The 21,209-nt window shown below is 35.2% G+C and overlaps 1 protein-coding gene across 7 annotated transcripts in view; it reads right to left on the bottom strand.

The window, feature by feature from the left end:
• COL24A1 (collagen type XXIV alpha 1 chain) overlaps window positions 1-21,209 on the bottom strand; it is a 412,730-nt gene that overhangs the window by 268,288 nt on the left and 123,233 nt on the right. For all 7 annotated transcript variants that reach the window (XM_032302395.1, XM_032302400.1, XM_032302399.1 and 4 more), the window contains exons 14-20: window positions 18,387-18,440; window positions 16,305-16,349; window positions 9,480-9,533; window positions 9,359-9,403; window positions 9,067-9,120; window positions 8,742-8,795; window positions 4,123-4,176 (exon numbers count right to left, since the gene is read on the bottom strand). In XM_032302395.1, coding sequence (XP_032158286.1) covers window positions 4,123-4,176; window positions 8,742-8,795; window positions 9,067-9,120; window positions 9,359-9,403; window positions 9,480-9,533; window positions 16,305-16,349; window positions 18,387-18,440 — 360 coding nt within the window. The remainder of the gene's footprint in view (window positions 1-4,122; window positions 4,177-8,741; window positions 8,796-9,066; window positions 9,121-9,358; window positions 9,404-9,479; window positions 9,534-16,304; window positions 16,350-18,386; window positions 18,441-21,209) is intronic.

Below are 21,209 nucleotides of genomic sequence, written 5' to 3'. Positions count from 1 at the left end.
ACAGAGAAGCCCCAACAAAATCAACAAAACAGATCCATACCAAGACACTGTAATCAAACTGGCAAAATACAGTGATAAAGAAAAACATTTTAAAGTATCAAGACAAAAGAAGACTAACATACAAGGGAAACCCCTAAAGCTAGCAGGTTTTTTTTTTTTCTACCTCTGAAACAGTGTGACATTTGTGTAGGAATCATTCAATGGAATCATTCAAGTGGAATAGAAAACAAAATCCAGACATAGACCAAAGAAACATGAAAATTTAGTATTTATAGAGGTGGCATTTAAAAATGACTAAAGTGAAGACCAATTGCTTAACAAATAGTTCTGGGACAACTGATAACCCATTTAGAAAAAACAAAAACAAACAAACAAACAAAAAACTCCAAGTGATCTGCTCAAGTTACTCAGGCTGTATTAATCCCAAAACTATGTTACTTTTTCAGATATCAACTTAAACTTTTTATCACCCAGTAATTAACAAACACTATCACAGAAGTATAAAACTAGGTGTCATCATTTGGCTCCTAATAGAATTACTTTTACTGAATTATACTTTGACATTATGACATCAGTCTTAAAGATGGAAATCACACAATACCATGAACTGCTGCCCTTCTTTTGAACTATTAAAGTGTTTTTTATACAGAGGAGAAGAGAGTCATATAGTTGAACATGTTTTACTGTTTTGGCCAGTAGGAAGTTCAGACTAAAATTTACAATACAATTAAAAAAAAAAAAAAGTACAGGGCTTTCCGGCTAGGTTTTGAGAAAAGACGGCATTTCAATCTCAGCTGAGTTATTTATTTTTTTAAAGATTATTTCTTTATTTATTTATCTGTCAGAGAGAGAGAGAGAGAGCGAGCATGCACAAGCAGGGGGAGTGGCAGGCAAAGGGAGAAGCAGGCTCCCCACTGAGCAGGGAGCCTGATGTGGGACTCGATCCCAGTACTCTGGGACCATGACCTGAGCCAAAGGCAGACACTTAAACAACTGAGCCACCCAGGCATACCCTCAGCTGAGTTCTTAATACCACTCAGAAATTATTTTATAAGTCTTTACTCACTCTCCCACTTACTTCTCACAGATCTCCTCAAGCACCCTCTTTCCATATGTCCACAGTCCTCTAACTCTTGGGTGTGTCTCCTACATTTAAAGAAAACAAAATCTACTCTATTTCACCTCTTTTAACTTCTTTCTCCCTTTGAAAAACTCACTTGTTCTTTTTTTCAAATTATTTGTATTAACATAAAATGTATTATTTGCCCCAGGGGTACAGGGCTGTGAATCATCAGGCTTACACATTTCACAGCTCTCACCACAGCACACACCCTCCCAATGTCCATAACATGTCTGTAACCAAACCACCCTATCCCCTACCTCCCCACCCCCCAGCATCCCTCAGTTTGTTTTGTGAGTACACAACTCATTTATTCTTGATCTTTCTTGCTTTTTAGAGAAATGTGAATTTTCCCCCCAGGAGTTACTTTAGGTCCAACTCCTGAAGTTTTTAAAGTGGTTTGTTCTCATCCAGTTCTAAATATTTTCTAATTTCTGTTGTGATTTTTTTCCTTTTCTGTATGTTTTTACATTACCAAAGTTTATTTTACAGCTCTTATATTGTTAATTTAAAGCTTAATTGCACTGTAGTTAGGAAATGTATCCTTCTGCACGTGAGTGTCCAGGTGTGATATTTTCAAAGCTTGTTGCATATACTCTCACTAAATGATTTCGTCTGTTACAATTGTTTCATCTAATAGCTCTATGTGGATGATTACAAACGTTTATCTCTAGTCCTATTCTCTTCCGAGCTTCAGGTCTGTAGTTTTCTATACACTCACAGACTAATTTCTCGTATGTCCAACAGACACTGCAGCCCTTACAAATTCAAAACCAAAGCATCCCTCTTGAGTATTTTTCCTACTCCCTTTTTATTCTCTTTTTAGAATGGTGATCCCACATTCTACCTAACTCTTCAAGCAAGAAACATTAAAATTGTCTCTTATTCCCATCTCACACAAACTAAATGAACTGGAGTGGTTCAAGTGCTGTGAATTATATATCCTAATAATTTCTTGAAGCCGTCCTTTCTTCTCAATTTTAACAGGCCTTCATCATTTATAGACTGGCCTTGCATTATCCTCTTAAATAGTGTTCGGTTAGCTTTGTCACCTCTCCCTCTCTCCTTCTCTTTTACCATTTCGCCCTTGCTACCAAGCATGTATTGAAAACACAAGTCTGATCATTTCATTTCCTTACTTAAAAATCTTTGATCACTGCCTAAATAAAGTCTCAATTTAACACAACATACAAAACTCCTTATCTGAGAAAATTTATCTACTGTGCAAGTAGAAACTTTTCAGGCTTGATATAATATTAAACATACTATTGTAAATTCTTGGGCCTGCAACTCTATCAAAAGTCTAATGTTGAGAAGGAGTCGGATACAAGTGTTGCCTCATATACAACTGCCTACACATTATACTTTTATGATTAAAAAAACCGTTAAGATCTTTAGACTAGACCCATTTTCCAAAATGAATTACATGAGTACAGCTTACATCTTTGGCCTAATGAAAACATTTAATGTAGTTGAGCAGACGGAATGGGCACAGCCTGACAAGACCGGAGCTCAGGACCTTGTATTAGCAGTGCAGAAATCAAACACAAGGAGACAATGTTTTGAAAGATGATTGCAAATCATAAAAGCTCAGAGGTAAGAGAGAAGAAAGAAACATCTTTGGAAGACCAAGTAATATTTTAAAACATGGCCCATGCATGCTTTAACCTGGCTTTAGGAAAAAGAAGAAAATCATCCCAACCATGCAGATAATTAGGAGGGGACACTGTCCTCCCTAGCAGGTATCTTATCTGTAACTAAAGTTACAACAGAACAACCCATGTTCATGATAATAATCTTTAAAGATAATGAAAGATAAATTAGGTTCTGTATCCTCAGTATGTGAAGACAGGTAAAAAGAATTCATTCCAGGAAGGTTTTCATGAAATAATACTAAAAGCATACAGGCCCACAGAAGATATAAACTTATATTAATGTGTTAATTACTAATTTAATTATCTGTTAATAATTGCTTAAATTACTCAAAACAATATCCTCCTTCCCAGAATGCTAACTTTGATACATTGCCATATTTTATCTCCTACTATGTCCTTATTAATAAAACTAGGTACAATGTTGTTTTTTAGATTTTTGAACTACCAATATCCAATGTGTTTTTAAATGAGACAATAAGAAAGAATGGTATTTGCTGAAGAAATCAGGGAATCCTGAAAGAGAGATGAAGCGTAAGAACCAGATTTTATGGTTTACAGAGAGAGAGAAAGCATCAGTACAGTGCTATTTCTAGGAATTCTGTCTGCTGCTTTGACGCTGTTTATTGTTCTGATTTATTTATTCTGAAACCAAATTCATTTTCTCAACTTTACTGCTATACCTATGATTCTGAATTAGATGTGTATGTATATTTACATGTGTATGTACATATATTTCTTTGGCTTATATTTCCAAACTAGAGTGAGCTTCAGAAGTTTTATTTCCATGTGGTACATATCTTTGACTCAGAAAATTATTATTTAAAAACTCAAATCTTTCACGTTAGAAGCTTGCATTCTATATGAACTTGCAGGAAAAAAAAGAAACTCTCTATCAGGTATTCAGCCAAAGTCAAATTTCAAAGAATAAACAAGCAAATTTGACATATATACTATAGTCCTAATTGTATTTATTCTAGAATATGAGATCCAAATGATGTATACATACAGCAAACATTGGAAGCATTTTGTATTAAGAATTCAGTGGAGTTTATCCTGAAATTTGATTTCATGCCCCAAGTATGTGTTATTAAGAGTTGTGCCAAACAAATTAAGTCAGCTGTGATCTAATCAGGACTATAATGTGGCTAATACATTTCTGTTGCCTTGGGATCACTGTTGCATACCTTCTGATACAGGAGAAAAAAGATTTTAGTTCAAACTATTTACAAAGATGTGAACTTTAACAAAAATCTTTCTTAAGCCTGTTATGTAAAAACATGTTTTACAATCAAGTTTAATTTTTATGACTTTTGTTTTAAATTTATTATTTTCACACCAACATTTTACCTCTGGTCCTGGAGGTCCACATGGTCCTTGGGGTCCTGGGTCACCGATCTGGCCCTAAGATGGGGGTGGGGATCAAAGTAGAAGTATGAATCTGATATATACAATTTAAAGCAGACATATGGTAAGCAAACAGAACTCAAGTATTATACCACATAAAATTTTAATGACTTTTCAGCAAACAACACTCAATATATTGTGTCAAGCAAAGTTGAAACAACCATTCAGAAAGACTTAATTTGTAACCATCATCACTGTGGAAAACTTATTTAAATAAAAGGTGTATGGATGTAATATATATTTACTCCTAAGTGCTGGAGATACAAACAAACCGAGTTAAGTGTTCAAGATAAAAATAGTGTGTGAATGTGTAGGTTATCCAGAGATAAGGAGCTCGACTTAACAAGGTAGGGGACTCTAGATAAGGACTTGGTTTCATAAACAATCAGAGTCCGGGACAGTCCCTGAAAATTCCTCTCTCCTTTGATACTACAAGGGCCTGATTTAGTAATTAAGAATCATCTGGATTTAAATCCCTGCTGCTTAATCCCTCTTAGGCTCAGTTTTCTTAACAATAAAATAGGAATAAAAATGCTAACAGGTACTAACATTGTTACAGGGTAATTGTGAGGATTAAAGGAGGAAATATATTTAAGGTGCTCGGTTTAGCACAGTGCCTGGCAATAAATGTTAACCAATTTTATAACCATTAACCTTTCCCTTTATATCCTCTGTCCTCTCCTGAGTGCCTATAATTCCTAGATTATTTAGATCATTATTATATTAAAAATTTGAGGATTTGTTGTCAATATTTCTGAAGCCATCTTCTGACATCTGGAATAACCAGGCAAAGTCAGGGCTGGAGAGCAAATTCAGAGGAGAGAAAAGTGGTTATAAAGCCTGAAACTAGAGATGAAAGGAGGCAGTAGTTTAATACCCTTCTTTTCACCAGAAAAGCTGCTGAATTCATTATTTCTGCCATATTAAATTTCTATGTGAGTTTCAAATTTGACCTAATAGTTCTCAGATTACATAAAATTATAAGAAATAATATGTGCTTATCCACATTTCAAGAAGTAAAGCAATTTTCCATAAGCATTAACGCCATTCTCATACAGCGCTTAAGTATCTGGATACAAAACAATGCACAATCAAATCTAGAGAAAAGTAATGAAGTATTACATAAAACTTGACTTAAATGCTCCTATATAAAGTCAAAATTCATCATAATCAGTACCTAGAGGAGCCTTGAATTCTTAAAATGGCAAGTACCTCTCAGAGAGATAAAGATGGGGCTCTCACTGGAGACCTCTGGTGGCAAAAAACAAATGAGAGGCTAAATTCACAAGCTTTGAGGCAAAAACAGCATCCTCTAGGTGTTTGTTTCTGGAAAAGTTAATTGACAACCAGATATCTATAAACACAAATTTTGAAAAATTTCATTCTTCAGAATAAATCTTCATTTTATTTTTTTTTTTTTTTTTTTTTTTTTTTTTTTTAAAGATTTTATTTATTTATTTGACAGAGAGAAATCACAGGTAGATGGAAAGGCAGGCAGAGAGAGAGGGAAGCAGGCTCCCTGCTGAGCAGAGAACCCAATGCGGGACTCGATCCCAGGACCCTGAGATCATGACCTGAGCTGAAGGCAGTGGCTTAACCCACTGAGCCACCCAGGCGCCCCTAAATCTTCATTTTAAAAAACTTTAACTGGAAGTTTCCTTGAATGTCAAGTCTCCTTTAAAAAAACTCAGTTTTCAAGTAAGTTTTAGACAATGGAGTAGGATTGAGTAAACCTCTCTAATTGACAACTTCTAGTTAAAAATATAGAAAGGCATAATAATTGTCTTTGTTTTCTTTGTTTTAAGGAAATAATATTAATTAACAACTTCTGATTGGTAATTACCAATCAGAAACCTCTGGTTTTTAGATGTTTCCAGAGCTAAAGATTCCCTAATTCCAAAATGTAGAAAGCCTTCCAAATCAGGACATTCTTTCTTTTATCTTATAGGTATTCTTTCATGTTCCTACTTAGATTCATTTGGGGGGACAAAAATCACTAATGCCAGCATCTTAGAAAACAGAAAGCCAAAAGTAGGAGATATAAAATGAGAGACATCTTTATGACTTTGATATTCTTTTCATGATAGTAAACAATTGATTTAGAGAGGCACTAACTTGTATAATTTCTTTTTAATATAACAGATTCAGTGCAAGCAATTTTTCATTAAACAGGTGTCTCCTTCCAAAACTAGAGAAGGTTTCTTGGTCAAACCTCTATAATTTTTTTCTATTACTAAGATACAAACAAGTGAGAGACTACAAACTCTTCACAAATATTAATTCATATATCTCTAGCCTATCTTCAGTCTGATGTATATATTTTTCAAAGATTTGACAAAACAAACAAAAGATGGTAAGCTATCTCCTACCAAAGTAATCACTGCTAACATTAAAAATCTATTTCTTATTAGAAAAACAAAGAAAGGTACAAAATGAGCAAGTAAAAGCCTCACTATTATCATCTTAATGCTCCCTGCATCACAGCCCTAAAAAAAAAAAAAAAAAAAAAAAATAGAGTTGGTTCTGGTGATTTATTTCAAGAAAAAAAATAATATTAAGGGTTTTAAGACAAAGTGTTAAAGGCGAAACAGGCTCTCCACCTTTTCTTTAGCTTAGACTAGAGAATTACTGGTAAACATTGTCACTGAGAGAGAAAACCAAAGAGTCACAGATTTACAAGGAACCTTAAATAGGGTGTAGTGAGACTCTCAGTTTAAACAAGTAACTGGATGTCACAGTGGTTAAATACTCAATAAAATAGGAATAAAAATGCTAAGAGGTCATAGCAAGTCAGTGTCAGGGCTGCGACTAAAATCTAAGTCTGTTTCTCAGAGAAGTATATCCCCTCTGCCTCACAATAAACATGTTATCAATACAAACTGTATCAAAAAGTAAGGGAGACATTAAAAAGATTTACTTTGTTTAAGCATGATACTTGACTTAAGTTTTATCCAGTAATTAATTGTAAAGCATTATAGAATAATATTGATATGATTTATCACTCAGTATTGGCCTTAGAAAATGTGTTGTACCTGCTGCTTTTATTATTATTGTTGAAAGTCAGAAAACCCTCACATTATGAACAATTAGGATGTAAGAAGTTTAGCGGTTTGCTTTGCTAGCCACTGCAGATATTGTAAGTTCCTGTTATATGATTGGACAGATCCTTGAAAAACAGAAGCTTTTTGTTAGCTTCATGACCTGTTTTCATGCCTTTTATTTATACAGTTTGGAATTTCTGAGATTCAACTCCAGAGCCCAAGTCTGGGTACATGACTGACCAGGTTTACTCCGAGTTCAGGGCAAAAAACTAGTAAGAGCAAAGCTCACCACCAGCATGTCACTTGACAAAAAGACACTGAAAATTTTTCTTTGGAATAAAGACTTTCTGAGAGATGTATATGAATTCCCATCACTGTTAGAAGTTATACTAAATGAGGTATGAAAAGTGTTATGTCTTAATGCTGCTTCAATCCTGAGATAGGAGGAGATAGAGGAAACACAATGATTTGCTCAGGGAACAACTCTTTTTAAAATGTAGATTTTAGTGTTATATTAATAAATTATAATTTCCATCTATTTTTCTATCTATAATCACCTGCACCTTCATAGAGTTGTAATCAATATTAGAAATCCCAGAGCAATCTTAAAATATTAAATCCTACAACAGTATGGCACAGTGGCTGAGTATGTGAGCTCTGACATATGATTACCTAGATTTTCCCAGATGGCCAACAACTAACTATGGAAACATGGACAAGTTACTTAACTCTGTGTCTCAGTTTCTCCAATCTGTAAAATAAGAATAATAGTACCAACTTCATATGATTTTTATAAAGACTAAATTAGAAGTATAGACTGGTATAGTGACTGGTACTTTGTAAACACTCAGTACATCTGAGCTATAATAATTATCATGACTTTTAATGTAGAAAGACATACTTAACTCATGTTTTAACCATTATTTAAATGATTTTAATTACTCGATAATTTCAGTTTGAGTTAGGTTTCATGTTAACTACAATATAAGGTATTCTTTTTTTTTCAATTAACAGATGCCCAAAGGTTAAAAAAAAAAAAAAAAGACAAAGAATTAGTATATTTGTGCCCACGGGGAGTGACATGCTATCTTTTCTTCACAATATTTCTTTAATGAAATATATTAGAATGAAAGATATTTGGAAAAATTAAAACATTATTTAAGGAGCTTTGTATTTTTTGTCTTAAATATCTATCATTTACTTCATAATAGTATTATTATGAATAACAATAGTTATGAATAGTATTATTCATAACAGATCGAACAAAATCTTTAGGGCCCACAGAAGTTTGGTTTTGGCCTGGGATGGGGGGGAGGGCAGGAAGGATGAGGTCCAATACTCTACAGAATGTGAGCTAAAAACTTGAAGGATTAGCTGTACCCTAAAACTGAGGAGAAAAAAAATGCCAGATTGGTAACCCTAGCTCCTACTTACATTCCACTAATACCAACAAGTGTCAAGACTCATGCCATGATGTACACTTTGTTAATGGGAAAAAGCAAAGGAAAAGTTCAAACCTACTGAAGGTCCTGGCTTTCCTCTCATCCCTGGTGGTCCTGGAACACCAACAGCACCCTACAGAAGAGAATAATAGAGAGAAGATGAAAGCTATTATACCACAAGAGACTCTTGTCTCTGTATATGCCTCTGTATACAAACTGCTTAAAAAATTCATGGAGTGAATCCAAAAACTGAGAAAACCATTTCGAACAAAACGTGTAAAACCATATTGATACCACATCCTAACTAAGTACATGGTTAAAATAATCATTACTCCTTTTTTTCTTTTTAAGAATTTATACTTTTTCATATTTATATAAACTTAATGGTAAAAAAAGAAAGTTACCTTGTCTCCAGGATACCCTAATTCTCCTGGCTCCCCTGTAATGCCTTGTTCACCCTAGAGGGCACATTTAATACAAAGACACTTAAGCAACACAAACATGGCAATGTTATAAGAAAGTAAATATTTATTATAGAAGAATAATTTCTATTTTTCCTACTTCTGATAAAAATTGTATAACTGACAATACAGATTAGATCCCATATATAAAAACAAGATATTTTATAAGTATTGACTAACAAGAAAAAAATGTGGTAAGAAATTATCTCTATGATAATGCAAATATTTAAATCACCTTATCACCTTTGATTCCAGGTAGGCCCTTATTCCCGGAAAGACCCTAAAAAAAAAAGTGATATTTTGTGACATCATAGAGAAATTAAAGGAAAATATCCATTATGCAAATAGAGACGTACCATTGGGCCAGGATTTCCAGAAGGTCCAACTGGTCCAATAGGGCCAATACTGCCCTGAAAAGCAATCAGACAGAAAGGCATCATTAAGCATCCACTAGGATTAGAAAGAGAATATGATAAAATTAATTAATTAACTAACCCAGAACAGTTCATCTCACTCAGCTCCCACATGTGTCTTGTTCTTCCACAACTTCTTTTTCTCTCCACATTTAGAAATCATACCAGTGTTTGAAACTTCAGCGAGGTCATCCTACTCCCTGAAGCCTATTCATACCCATGTAGTCCACAAGGATCCTCCCCTTCCTCTAGTCTGTATAATGCTTAACTCTCCTTGACATTCATCTTGAAATACTTCTCTAACTAGATAATATCTTGAAGAGCAGGGAAATATTTTAGTGCCACATTCCCAGTTAATAAATACTTCATTTGATCATCTTCTATTTTAACTCCATCTATTTATTCAGGAATTATTCATTGGGCACTCACTATGTTCCAGGCGGTTCAGTGATTTTATTTCATGATTTGAAATTTGCAGAACGATAAAGTTTACCATAATTTCAGGGATAAACTGAGTACTGAACAAAAGACTCTACTCTTCTGGGCTTCTGTCATTCATTCATCATTTAACATTTGTTGAACATAACACGGACACAGACACTGGGTTTGTGTGAAGGAAATAAAGATGAAAAAGACAAAGTCACCAACATTGAGGTTCTCAGTTTAAAGCTCCAACCCAAGATTCCTCAAAAATATAACAAACTATCACCTCCTGTAAGCAAGGGATTTAAAAAAAACTCCTCAAATCTATCATCTTAAAAGACAAAAGACAGGGGCACCTGGGTGGCTCAGTGGGTTAAAGCCTCTGCCTTCAGCTCAGGTCATGATCCTAGGGTCCTGGAATCGAGCCCTGCATTGGGCTCTCTGCTCAGTGGGGAACCTGCTTCCTCCTCTCTCTCTGCCTGCCTCTCTGCCTACTTGTGATCTCTGTCTGTCAAATAAATAAATAAAATCTTTAAAAAAAAAAAAAAAAGAGGAAGACAAAGGCCAAGAGCCACAATAAGGGTATTTCAAAGTAAAATTTGAAAAAAAAAAATGGCTTGGGGATCACTTACAATTTTTGTGTTGCTGACACATTCATTTTCCTTCCTTCTTTTGCTACCTCTCTGTGCCTAGCTTCTGTATCATCCTTCATCTTCACAAACAAGTTGTCTTAAACCTCCCTTTTATGGTTTTCAAACATTAAGGAAATTCTAAATGTGTATTTGTGGCAATGCTAGAAATGTTGCCCCTTTTACCAAATTTCTTAGGAAACCATCCCAGGCCCTCACTATTAGGTTTGCACCAACCCTTCCCATCTTGTCTACTTCCATTTGTCGCTACTTTTCCTTTATTTCTACCTTGTCCAAATCCCACAGTCTGGCCATAATGGACAGTTTTCCATTCTCTGAACATGGTCTCTCTTTATTACATGCTCCAAGCATTAGAAGATATAGTTACCAATACTGAAATGGCTTTCTGCTGCACTAGTGAGTATACTGTACCATACTTTTCTCCTTGTGTTCCTAGTCTGCACATTCTGTGAAAGTAGAAGCATGCTTATTTATTTTTTACTTCCCAGACCCAACATAATTTGCACATAACCGTTTTGAAATAAAGTATGGAATGGACACTGAAGGACCTGTCAGAATAGCCAAACCCAAAAAGACAAGAAATAACAAGTGCTGGTGGGGATGTGGAGAAAAAGGAACCCTTGTTCCACCTTGGTGGAAATGCAAATTGGTGCAAGCACTGTGGAAACCAATATGGACATTCTTCAGAAAATTAAAAGTAGAATTGCCATATGACCCAGTAATTCCACTACTGGCATTTACCCAAAGAAAAGAAAAACACTAACTCAAAAAGATATATGGATCCTGTGTTTATTGCAGTATTTCTTACAACAGCCAAGATATGGAAGCAACTTGAACGTCCACCCATAGAAAAATGGATGAAGAAGATGTGGTGTACACACACACACACACACACACACACACACACACACACACACATAGAGGAATATTACTCAGCCATAAAAGAGACTGATATCTTGCCACTTGTAACAACATGGATGGACCTAGAGGTGAAAATGTTAAGTAAAATAAACAGAAAAAGACGAACCATATGATTTCACTCATATGTGCAATTTAAAAAACAAAATAAATGAACAAAAAAAAAGACAAACAAAAAAACAGACAGAGAACTGGTGGTTGCTAAAGTGAGATGGCTGAAATAGAAAAACAGAATTAAGAGTGCACTTACTGTAATGAACGCTGATTAATGTACAGAGTTATTGAATGGTTATACTGTATACTTGTAACTAATATAACACTGTATGTTAGTTATACTTTAGTAAAAAACAATTTTTTAACAGTGATTTCAAGAGCTCTATCTCCCAACATAACAGATCATTGCTAACAGACTGCATTCATATTACACAAGTTTCAGAATGGAAAATATGACATCTTTTGCATGAGTCCTAAAGTCTGTGAAATATAATGGAGATAAATTATTTCCAACATGTTTAATCCTGAAATATATGAGAAAGGGAAGAGTAATACTTTCCAACTTAATAGACAGATACACAATAGTCATATGTCACTGACAAATTCTGTCAGTAGGAAACAACTGTTCTTATAATTACAGTAGCTAGTTTATTCAAAGTTCCTGGCTTTAAAAATAATGAGAGTTTTAAAAAATACAAAAAACGTTTCTGTTTGGAAATTCTGCAGCAATAATCTATGAAGTATGGGGGAAATCTTATGAACAAATAAACAAACATTATTTTGTCATCTTGTTGGTTTTTTTCTATGGGAAATAACATTAGCTGTATTTCAGTAAACATATCACTGTGCATAGACTAATATTTTCAGATGAATGAATGTCCTTTGTATGCACAATCTACTGTTTTACTTTTTAGTGACTCTAAAAAAATTATCACAAAATAGTAAGTGTTGAGAAATGTTAAAGATATAAAAAATTATAGTAAAGATAAAAAAGATTTAGTATTATAGGGAACTAAAAAGTAAAATAAGAAAGGAATAGAAAGCTCCAAGAAATAGCAAACATTTTGTGGTATGTTACAGATGATGTGGAAAATCCTGGTCCTGAAAAACTATAGCTTTCTCAAAGCAACCCGCAATAGGCTAAGAGCAGTTTTTAGTTCCACAAGGATAACCTGAAAGCCTTCAGCACTCTCTGCTTACGATACTCCTCTTCCCTGAGAAGACAGAGCAGACAGGAGAAATACTTCCATGCATGGCAGCTTAGCTGAGGGTGTCTGGGATACAGCACCAAAGGCAGAAAAGCCTTCCACACATCCAGAAATAATAAAGAACTTTCGAGTCAAAGTGAGTTGAAGAAACAGAGACCCAAGAATAGGTTCTTCATATAAAATGAGCAGCCGCTAGCCAATTAGAGCTCATGAGTCTCAGAAACTATGCTTCCTACAAGGAAACAAGCAGATGTGTGCTTGCTGATAAACTGGGCAAGCAGACCAAGTCTTGACTATGAAATATAAAGAAAGGTTCCATAGAAACCTCTCCCAGTTATCTTCAAATCTTCCCCTCCTTCCATTCCACTCCCATCCCCCCCACTTCCTAGGCTACAGTTCCACTACTCCTCTTTCCATTGCCCAAACCGCACTTTTTTTTTTTTTTTACCTCTTCTGTGCATTTAGAGAGGCATTCTTCTGCCTCAAGAGTCCTTTTCCTGACTACTCCACTCCATTCATGTATAATCTTCAAGATATGGTTAAAACACGTCTCTTTTATGAAGCCTCCTCTCTCAGGATGACATAAATTGCTCTGTGCTCAGTGGTTTTTAGTCCATGAGAACAGTGATCACATCATATGACATACTGATTTATCCTTCTATGCCCTGGATTATAATGTTGCCCAAAACAGAAATCTTATTTGTATTTTTAGGCCTAGCTCTAGTTCAGCATTTGATACACAGTAGGTGCTCACACTGTTTTGATTTAAAAATTTAGTAAATGTAAAATGGAGGTTGTTCTATCGACTTGAGGAACAAATGAGATACGAGTGTAAAAGTACTTTGGAAAGTATAAAGTACTACCTATATCAATGATGAGGATTACAAAGATCTATATCAGAGATGAGGATTACAAAGATGACTGTTAGTATCATTTGGCATTTTCTTTTCTCTTTTTAGAATCTCTTCCCAGCAACCAAAGGGTATATTGAGAAAGAGAAAGGACAACAAACAACAACAACAAACACCCAGTTATTTTTACCAGCACTATTATGTGTTGGAACTGCGCAAAGTCCTGGAGTAGAAAATGAGTAAGGGTTAACTATTAGACAGAGAAATATAGGTAAAGTATTTCAGGTAGACAAACAAGTGAAAGTACAAAGGCCTTTTGGTAGGAAGGTTGCATGGCATCTGAGAACAAACAGTTTGCTAGTGCACAAAGTATGTCTCAAGATGCCCATAAGAACCAGAACAGTCTAGACATGATAAGTATTTTGTTCTTAAACTAGAGCATAATGGCAGAAGCTGCTGAGTTAACCAACTGATAGGTGAAATGAAGAATACATAAAGACTGAACTCCCTTCTCCAGCTTCCTTTCCTCCCCATTGGTAAAACCATGGACTACCACCTACAGTTTAATCCTACTCTAAGTTCTGAGCAAAAAAAAAAAAAAAAAGGTCCTTTGGCTTCCACCTTCACACAGAGCTTCTTGTGAAGCCTAAAGAAATCTCATGAGTTAAATGGCACCCATTATAAGGTAATACGAGTTTTAAGGAGGTGGTATAGCACACAGGTAGAATTATGGGCTCTGGTTCGATCGCCTGCTTCAAATTTGGGCCTAATACTCATAAAGTGAATGGTCTTGGCTTGTTCTGAGAATTAAATGACCTAGCACTGACTAGCACATGGAAAATGCTATATAAAAGTGAGCTGTTATTGGGGTGTCTGTGTGGCTCAGCTGGTTAAGCATCCGACTCTTATTTTGGGCTCAGGTCATGACCTTAGGGTTCTGAGATCAAGCACCACAGACTCGGCAGGGAGTCTGCTTGAGCTTCTCTTCCTCTGTCCCTTCCCCATGCTCTCTCTCTCTCCCTAAAAAATAAGTAAATCTTTTTTTAAGTGAGTTGTTATTGCTCATTTTATTGTTAGTATACTACTATTATCATGTAAAAGAGAAGCTAAATGTGTAAGACTCACTCAGGTGCTCTGATCTTAATTCTATACTCTTGCCAGCCCCGAATGGCAAGTTAAAACTTGTTATACTGATTTTAACCATAGTTCCAATAATTGAACTCCTCATGTATTCTGTTGGTCAAGTTGTCACCTTCTGCCTTGGGGTGGTTAAGGTGGGGGGAAAACATTAAATTAGACTCAAAAGACCTGTGTTCAAGTTCAAGCTACAAATAATTGTGGCTGTAACTTATGACATAAAACTCTGGAGTCTTAATTACCTATTTCATATGTTAGAAGCAAGCTCTGAATTGATTTTTAAGGAAAATCTTACCTCTGCCCATGGTCACTTACCTATTTTTATACAGATAGACATAGTTTCCTTTTAAGATTATACTTCCATTAGACTCCTTACATTTCATAAAAGTATGAATCTTGCCTTTAGTTCTGCTGCTAAAGCACATGGTTCTAAATTTATAGAAAATATCTGCAACTTACATCCCTGTCATGAACCATAAGCTTGACTGAGAGAAATATATTTATGGAGATATGGCAGAAGTAGCAGTCTGTTTGCTTCAATGAACAATCTAAAATTTATCAGGTAACTATGTAACTGGAGTACATTATTTTGGTCTCCACAGAATTGCTTTACTAAATTGTACTTTGCCTACATCAAAACTCCAGTGAAACTCAGAGTTAAATTCACTGAATAAAAATGATTTAGTGAGCAAATAATACAGTCACTTATATTTTTAGTATAATAAATTAGGTATTAAAATGTTTAGCATCAGGACACCTGGATACCTCAGTGAGCTTGGCATTCTGCCTTCAGCTCAGGTTGTCGGGCTCCCTGCTTAGTGGGGAGTCTGCTACTCCCTTCTTCCTCTCTCTCTGCCCTTCCCCGCTGCTCATACACACTCTATTTCAAATAAATTTTTAAAAAATCTTTAAAATATGTTTAGCAGCATTAATGAAGTGCAACTACTACTGATTGTTCAGGATGTTTCCCAACTATTTATTCAATTTTATTCAGAAATAAAATCTACAGTTACCATATGCTATAATATGGTATGGTATGGTATTCAGACCTATCTGTATCTATCCAGGCCTGATGCTATGAAAGAAAATTCAAAGGAGATAAGTGGCTGTTCTATGTCACACTTTTGAAGAAACAGAGTCTTAGGTATCTATTAATGAAACAGACATAAATAAATCTGTAAAAATTTGTCATTTTAGATTACCATAAAGTTTAATTTTTGATTAGTATTCCTGGTCTAATTTGTATATCTGGTGGGAAAATACATTTGAGCAAGTCTGATATCCAACAATGACACTAAAACATCTCATTTTTCTAAAGATTTTTAAATGCGGGGGTGCCTGGATGGCTCAGTGGGTTAAGCCTCTGCTTTCGGCTCAGGTCATGATCTCAGTGTCCCGGGATCGAGCCCCGCATCGGGCTCTCTGCTCAGCAGGGAGCCTGCTTTCCTTCCTCTCTCTCTCTGCCTGCCTCTCTGCCTACTTGTGATCTCTCTCTCTGTCAAATAAATGAATAAAATTGTTAAAAAAAAATGCACCTAACAAATATAAACACAATATTTTACAAGAATGATAATACTTGATACTCACTCTAAGCCCAGGAAATCCCGGAGGACCAATGCTACCAACAAGTCCCTATGTAAAAGAAAGTACAAGGGTGGTTAAATACATTTGCAAACTACTATGGGCATTTTCTAAAGACACAGACAAACATTTCTAGAAAAAAAAAAAGTCAAATTTTACCCCCATGCATCTTCCTAAGAAGCATAAATCTCTGGTGGTAGTGTAAATTCTCCCAAAATGCCCTTGGCCCCATGCTTTTGGATGCCAGGACTACCACCTAGCCTAGGGTATAGACTGTTCTGTGTCTTTTATGTCTCTAATAAAGGATGTAAATCCTGTAAGTAGTCAGCATTATAGACATAACCAACCTATGTATTATGTAAAAAGGTAAGTTGTCAGCATATAGAGTTAGAAGAGCATTTTCAGATGGTTTAAAACACTACCCACTCTTGATGTATAATATTTAAATTCTTTAAACTTCAGTTTTTTTATTTAAAGGATAGAAATAATGACATTTGGGGGTGCCTGAGTGGCTCAGTCAGTTAAAGTATCCAACTTTTGGTCTCAGCTCAGGTCTTGATCTCAGGGTCTTGAGTTCAAGCCCCACGATGGGCTCCACAGTGGGCATGAAGCCTACTTAAAAAAAAAAAAAGGAATAATAACATTTGTTCTCACTATTAGAAGATCACAATGAAAACTGTCATAATGTATAAAAGGTTTTGAAAAATTTCTCACAAATATAATAAATTACCAACACCATTAATTATGTATATAATAAATGAGATTTTAAATTATCAATATTAATTTTTCCAGTTGATTTGTGGTCTTGTGAACCCATCATTATAGTCTTTATGATAATTTCTAATTTAGTCCAAGGCAGTGTTAGAAAGTGAAAAGTACCCCCTCTTTTTGTATCTGAAGTTGTTTTGAAAATAAGGTACAGTAAAATACAGAGAGAATTATAAGCCAATAAACTAAAATATCCAGTTTATCCTTATATTTTAAAGATATTAAAGCCTGAAAATGCTCTTCAAGAACCCTTACATTTAAATAAAGAGCAGATTTCAAAAAGAAATATCTTAAATATGGTAGAAGCCCAACCCTAACAAACTTCATGTATATTTAACTGACAAAAATTTAAAGATGGCTTCACAGTAGTTACAAAAGTACATAAATGGTATTAAAAGAAAAAATAAATAATGATTTCTTATCCTTGAAATGAAAAGTTCCGCAGAATCAAAGGCAAGAAAACTATGGTAAACATTCTATTTAAAACATCATTCAGGTTTTTAACAATTTATTTGGAATCAGTTCTATTCTCATCTGCCAAGATTTATAACAAATAAAACTTTGGCTAAATTAACCGAATAACTGATAAAGTCTTAATTTAGAAAACTAAATAAAAAATAAATGATTTCCAAACACTTTAAGTATAAATGCTAGTAATTCACCTGTATCTAAATATAAGAACTATTCCTAATTTAGGCTAAAAGGATTTAGTGATTAATTCTAATTCACCTTAAAATCTTATTAAAAGAATGTGTGCATGGAATAGATTGAAGGTATTTGATAGATACTCTTTGAGAGAAAAAAAATTGAAGATTTTGCTACCTAATGTCAAAAAAACCAACAATCTCTCATCATTCTTTGATAATGTAATTAAACTAATTATAGAATAGTAACTTTCTAAACTGCAAATAATAGCTGAATAATCCTAAAGGAAAGATTTCTCTAGAAATCAATACCCAAAAGCCAGGTAGATCAATGACAGGCTTGAGACAAAAAGGGCAATCACTGCAAGCACAATATGAGGCTTGTTAGTACCTTCATGTACATGAAAGGCTCACCCCAAAAATATACAAGTCAGTATCACGATCATGTACTTCTAATATTTTACTTAAGCAGGTACATTTAACATGGTCACAATGATTCGTTTTAATGATTCTCTCCCAAGACAGAATACATTCATAACAAATAGGAATGTGCACAGAGGTATTAAAACTGTCTGGCCAACAGCACTTATTTGAATGTCACGAGGATGGCAAGTGCAGGTGCTGTGGTGTCTGAGTGATGTCAGATCACAAGGCTGGACCATAACAATATACTCACAGGACTGCCATCAGGGCCAGCAGGGCCTCTGTCTCCAAAGTCACCTGGAAAACCCTGGCCCAGGGAAAAATGAAGAAATGCTGTTAAAACCAAGAATTCATTTTTGTCCATTCATCTGTTGAAGGGCATCTCAGCTCTTTCCACAGTTTGGCTATTGTGGACATCGCTGCTATGAACACTGGGGTGCATGTGTCCCTTCTTTTCACTATACCTCTATCTTTTGAGTAAATACCCAGTAGTGCAGTTGCAGGGTCATAGGGTAGCTCTATTTTTAATGTCTTCAGGAACCTTTATACTGTTTTCCAGAGTGGCTGTACCAGCTTGCATTCCCACCATCCGTGTAAGAGCCTTCCCCTTTCTCCACATCCTCACCAACAGTTGTTCTTTCCTGTCTTGTTTATTTTTGCATTCTAACTGGTGTTACAGTGGTATCTCATGGTTTTGATTTGTATTTCCCTGATGGCTAGTGATGTGTTACATATATACAATGGAATATTACCCAGCCATCAGAAAGGATGAATACCCACCATTTGCATATACATGGATGGAGCTAGAGGGGATTATGCTAAGTGAAATAAGTCAAGCAGAGAAAGACAATTATCATATAGTTTCACTGATATGTGGAATATAAGGAATAGTGTAGAGGACCACAGGGGAAGGAAGGGAAAACTGAATGGGAAGAAATCAGAGAGGGAGACAAACCATGAGACTCTGGACTCTGGGAAACACACTAAGGGTTACAGAAGGAAGGGAGGTGTGGGGATGGGGTAACTGAGTGATGGGTGTTGGGGTGGGCACGTGTTGTGATGGACAATGGGTGCAACTAATGAATGTCGAACACTACATCAAAAACTAGTGGTTACTATATGCTGGCTAACTGAACATAATTTAAAAAATTCATTTTTGCTGATGTTCTCTGATAAGGAGTTTACTAATAAGAAATATTTATTTCCTAATCTCTAAATTATGATACAGCAAAAACTTGTATTTGTTTTGTGTAATACTTCATTGATTTTGTTCAGTACTATATTTCTATGTTTTACAAAAATTATTTTATATGCCATATGATATATACAGAAAGCGAAGCTGAAGAAAATATACATTTGTTTGGCACTATATAAAGAACCACTGAATGAGAGAAAACATAACAAAGATTTCTGCCTGACCAATCCATTAGTTATCTCCATGATTTCTTGCCATTTTTAGACCCACATCACAAAGAATGAAATGGCTAATACTATTTAAGCATGTACTTACCATGTGCTAATGGCTTTAAACACTTTATTATATACATACTACTTTATTTTATCTTCATAACAAGTTGAATCAATGAATATTAATATCCCCACTTTGCAGTTGAGAAAGCTGAAGCACAGAGAGCTTAAGTCACTTTCATTCACTAGCCACACACGAGAGGGACTGAGATTTGAATGGAGGAAGTCTGAATGCAGAATCAATGTTCTTTCTCCTCTTCTACATTGAATAGTTTAGCTAATCATTTCAAGATAAGATAAACATGTAACAAACATCATTTAAGTACTATGTTATTGGGGAAAGCCATAATGTACATAAATCCTGCAACCATAAGGTGCAATGCCACTGAAAATCTACTGAAGATTCTACACCATAAACTATGAAGGATAGTAAGTAACACACTTTCTTATTATATATTCTTCTGTAAAACAACTCAATTACTCAGTAACTATTACTTTATACACTAAAATTCTTCTCTATGGGACGCCTGGGTGGCTCAGTTGGTTAAGCAGCTGCCTTCGGCTCAGGTCATGATCCCAGCGTCCTGGGATCGAGTCCCACATCGGGCTCCTTGCTCGGCGGGGAGCCTGCTTCTCCCTCTGCCTCTGCCTGCCACTCTGTCTGCCTGTGCTCGCTCTCTCCCCCTCTCTCTCTCTGATAAAAAAAAAAAAAAAAATCTTTGAATATTTGCCACTATATTTATCAACTTTAAATCACACTTTTAAAAAGCTACTTTGCAAAATGGTTTATAAGATTTATTATTAACCTCATTTTAATAATATTCTTTTTAAAAATTTTTGTAAGACTAACAAATAAAAGTATATTACTAGAGTCTTATAATCTATTTAGGCAAACCAGTTATTAAATACATATTTAATAGATCACCAAAAATCACCCGTTCACTAGTACAAACGTGAATGGGCAAAATTTAAAAGATAGCAATGGGAAAAAAAAAAGTACAATGTATCTAAGGCATAGTTAACTCATACTAGAAGCAGTTTTTCTTATTCTGTAATCAGAGGATAATGCAAAAACCATCTGTGTAGCCAAACATATTGTAGCCATACCCCCTTCAGAGTCAGCTGAAGTTCAGGCAGGCGTTTTGCTTTCATTGTCCTTGGAAGTCTAATTCTGTTGTCAACAAGCTCACATATCTGCAATACATCATACTGTTCGGTATGAGCTAATAAGGGTATTTCAAAGTATTTATGATGTACAGGTAATGGAACAAGTGGAGGAAAAATTCGGTAAGAGGCCTAAAACATAGGAGATGATTGATTTTTTTATTTTATTTATTTATTTATTTATTTATTTTTTTATTTCCAGCATAACAGTATTCATTATTTTTGCACCACACCCCGTGCTCCATGCAATCCATGCCCTCTATAATACCCACCACCTGGTACCCCAACCTCCCACCCCCCGTCCCTTCAAAACCCTCAGATTGTTTTTCAGAGTCCATAGTCTCTCATGGTTCACCTCCGCTTCCAATTTCCCCCAACTCCCTTCTCCACTCTAAGTCCCCATGTCCTCCATGCTATTTGTTATGCTCCACAAATAAGTGAAACC

This window comes from Mustela erminea, chromosome 10 (genome assembly GCF_009829155.1).
Source record: "Mustela erminea isolate mMusErm1 chromosome 10, mMusErm1.Pri, whole genome shotgun sequence".
NCBI classification, from domain to species: domain Eukaryota; kingdom Metazoa; phylum Chordata; class Mammalia; order Carnivora; family Mustelidae; genus Mustela; species Mustela erminea.
This window is presented reverse-complemented; position numbering and strand designations above follow the sequence as displayed.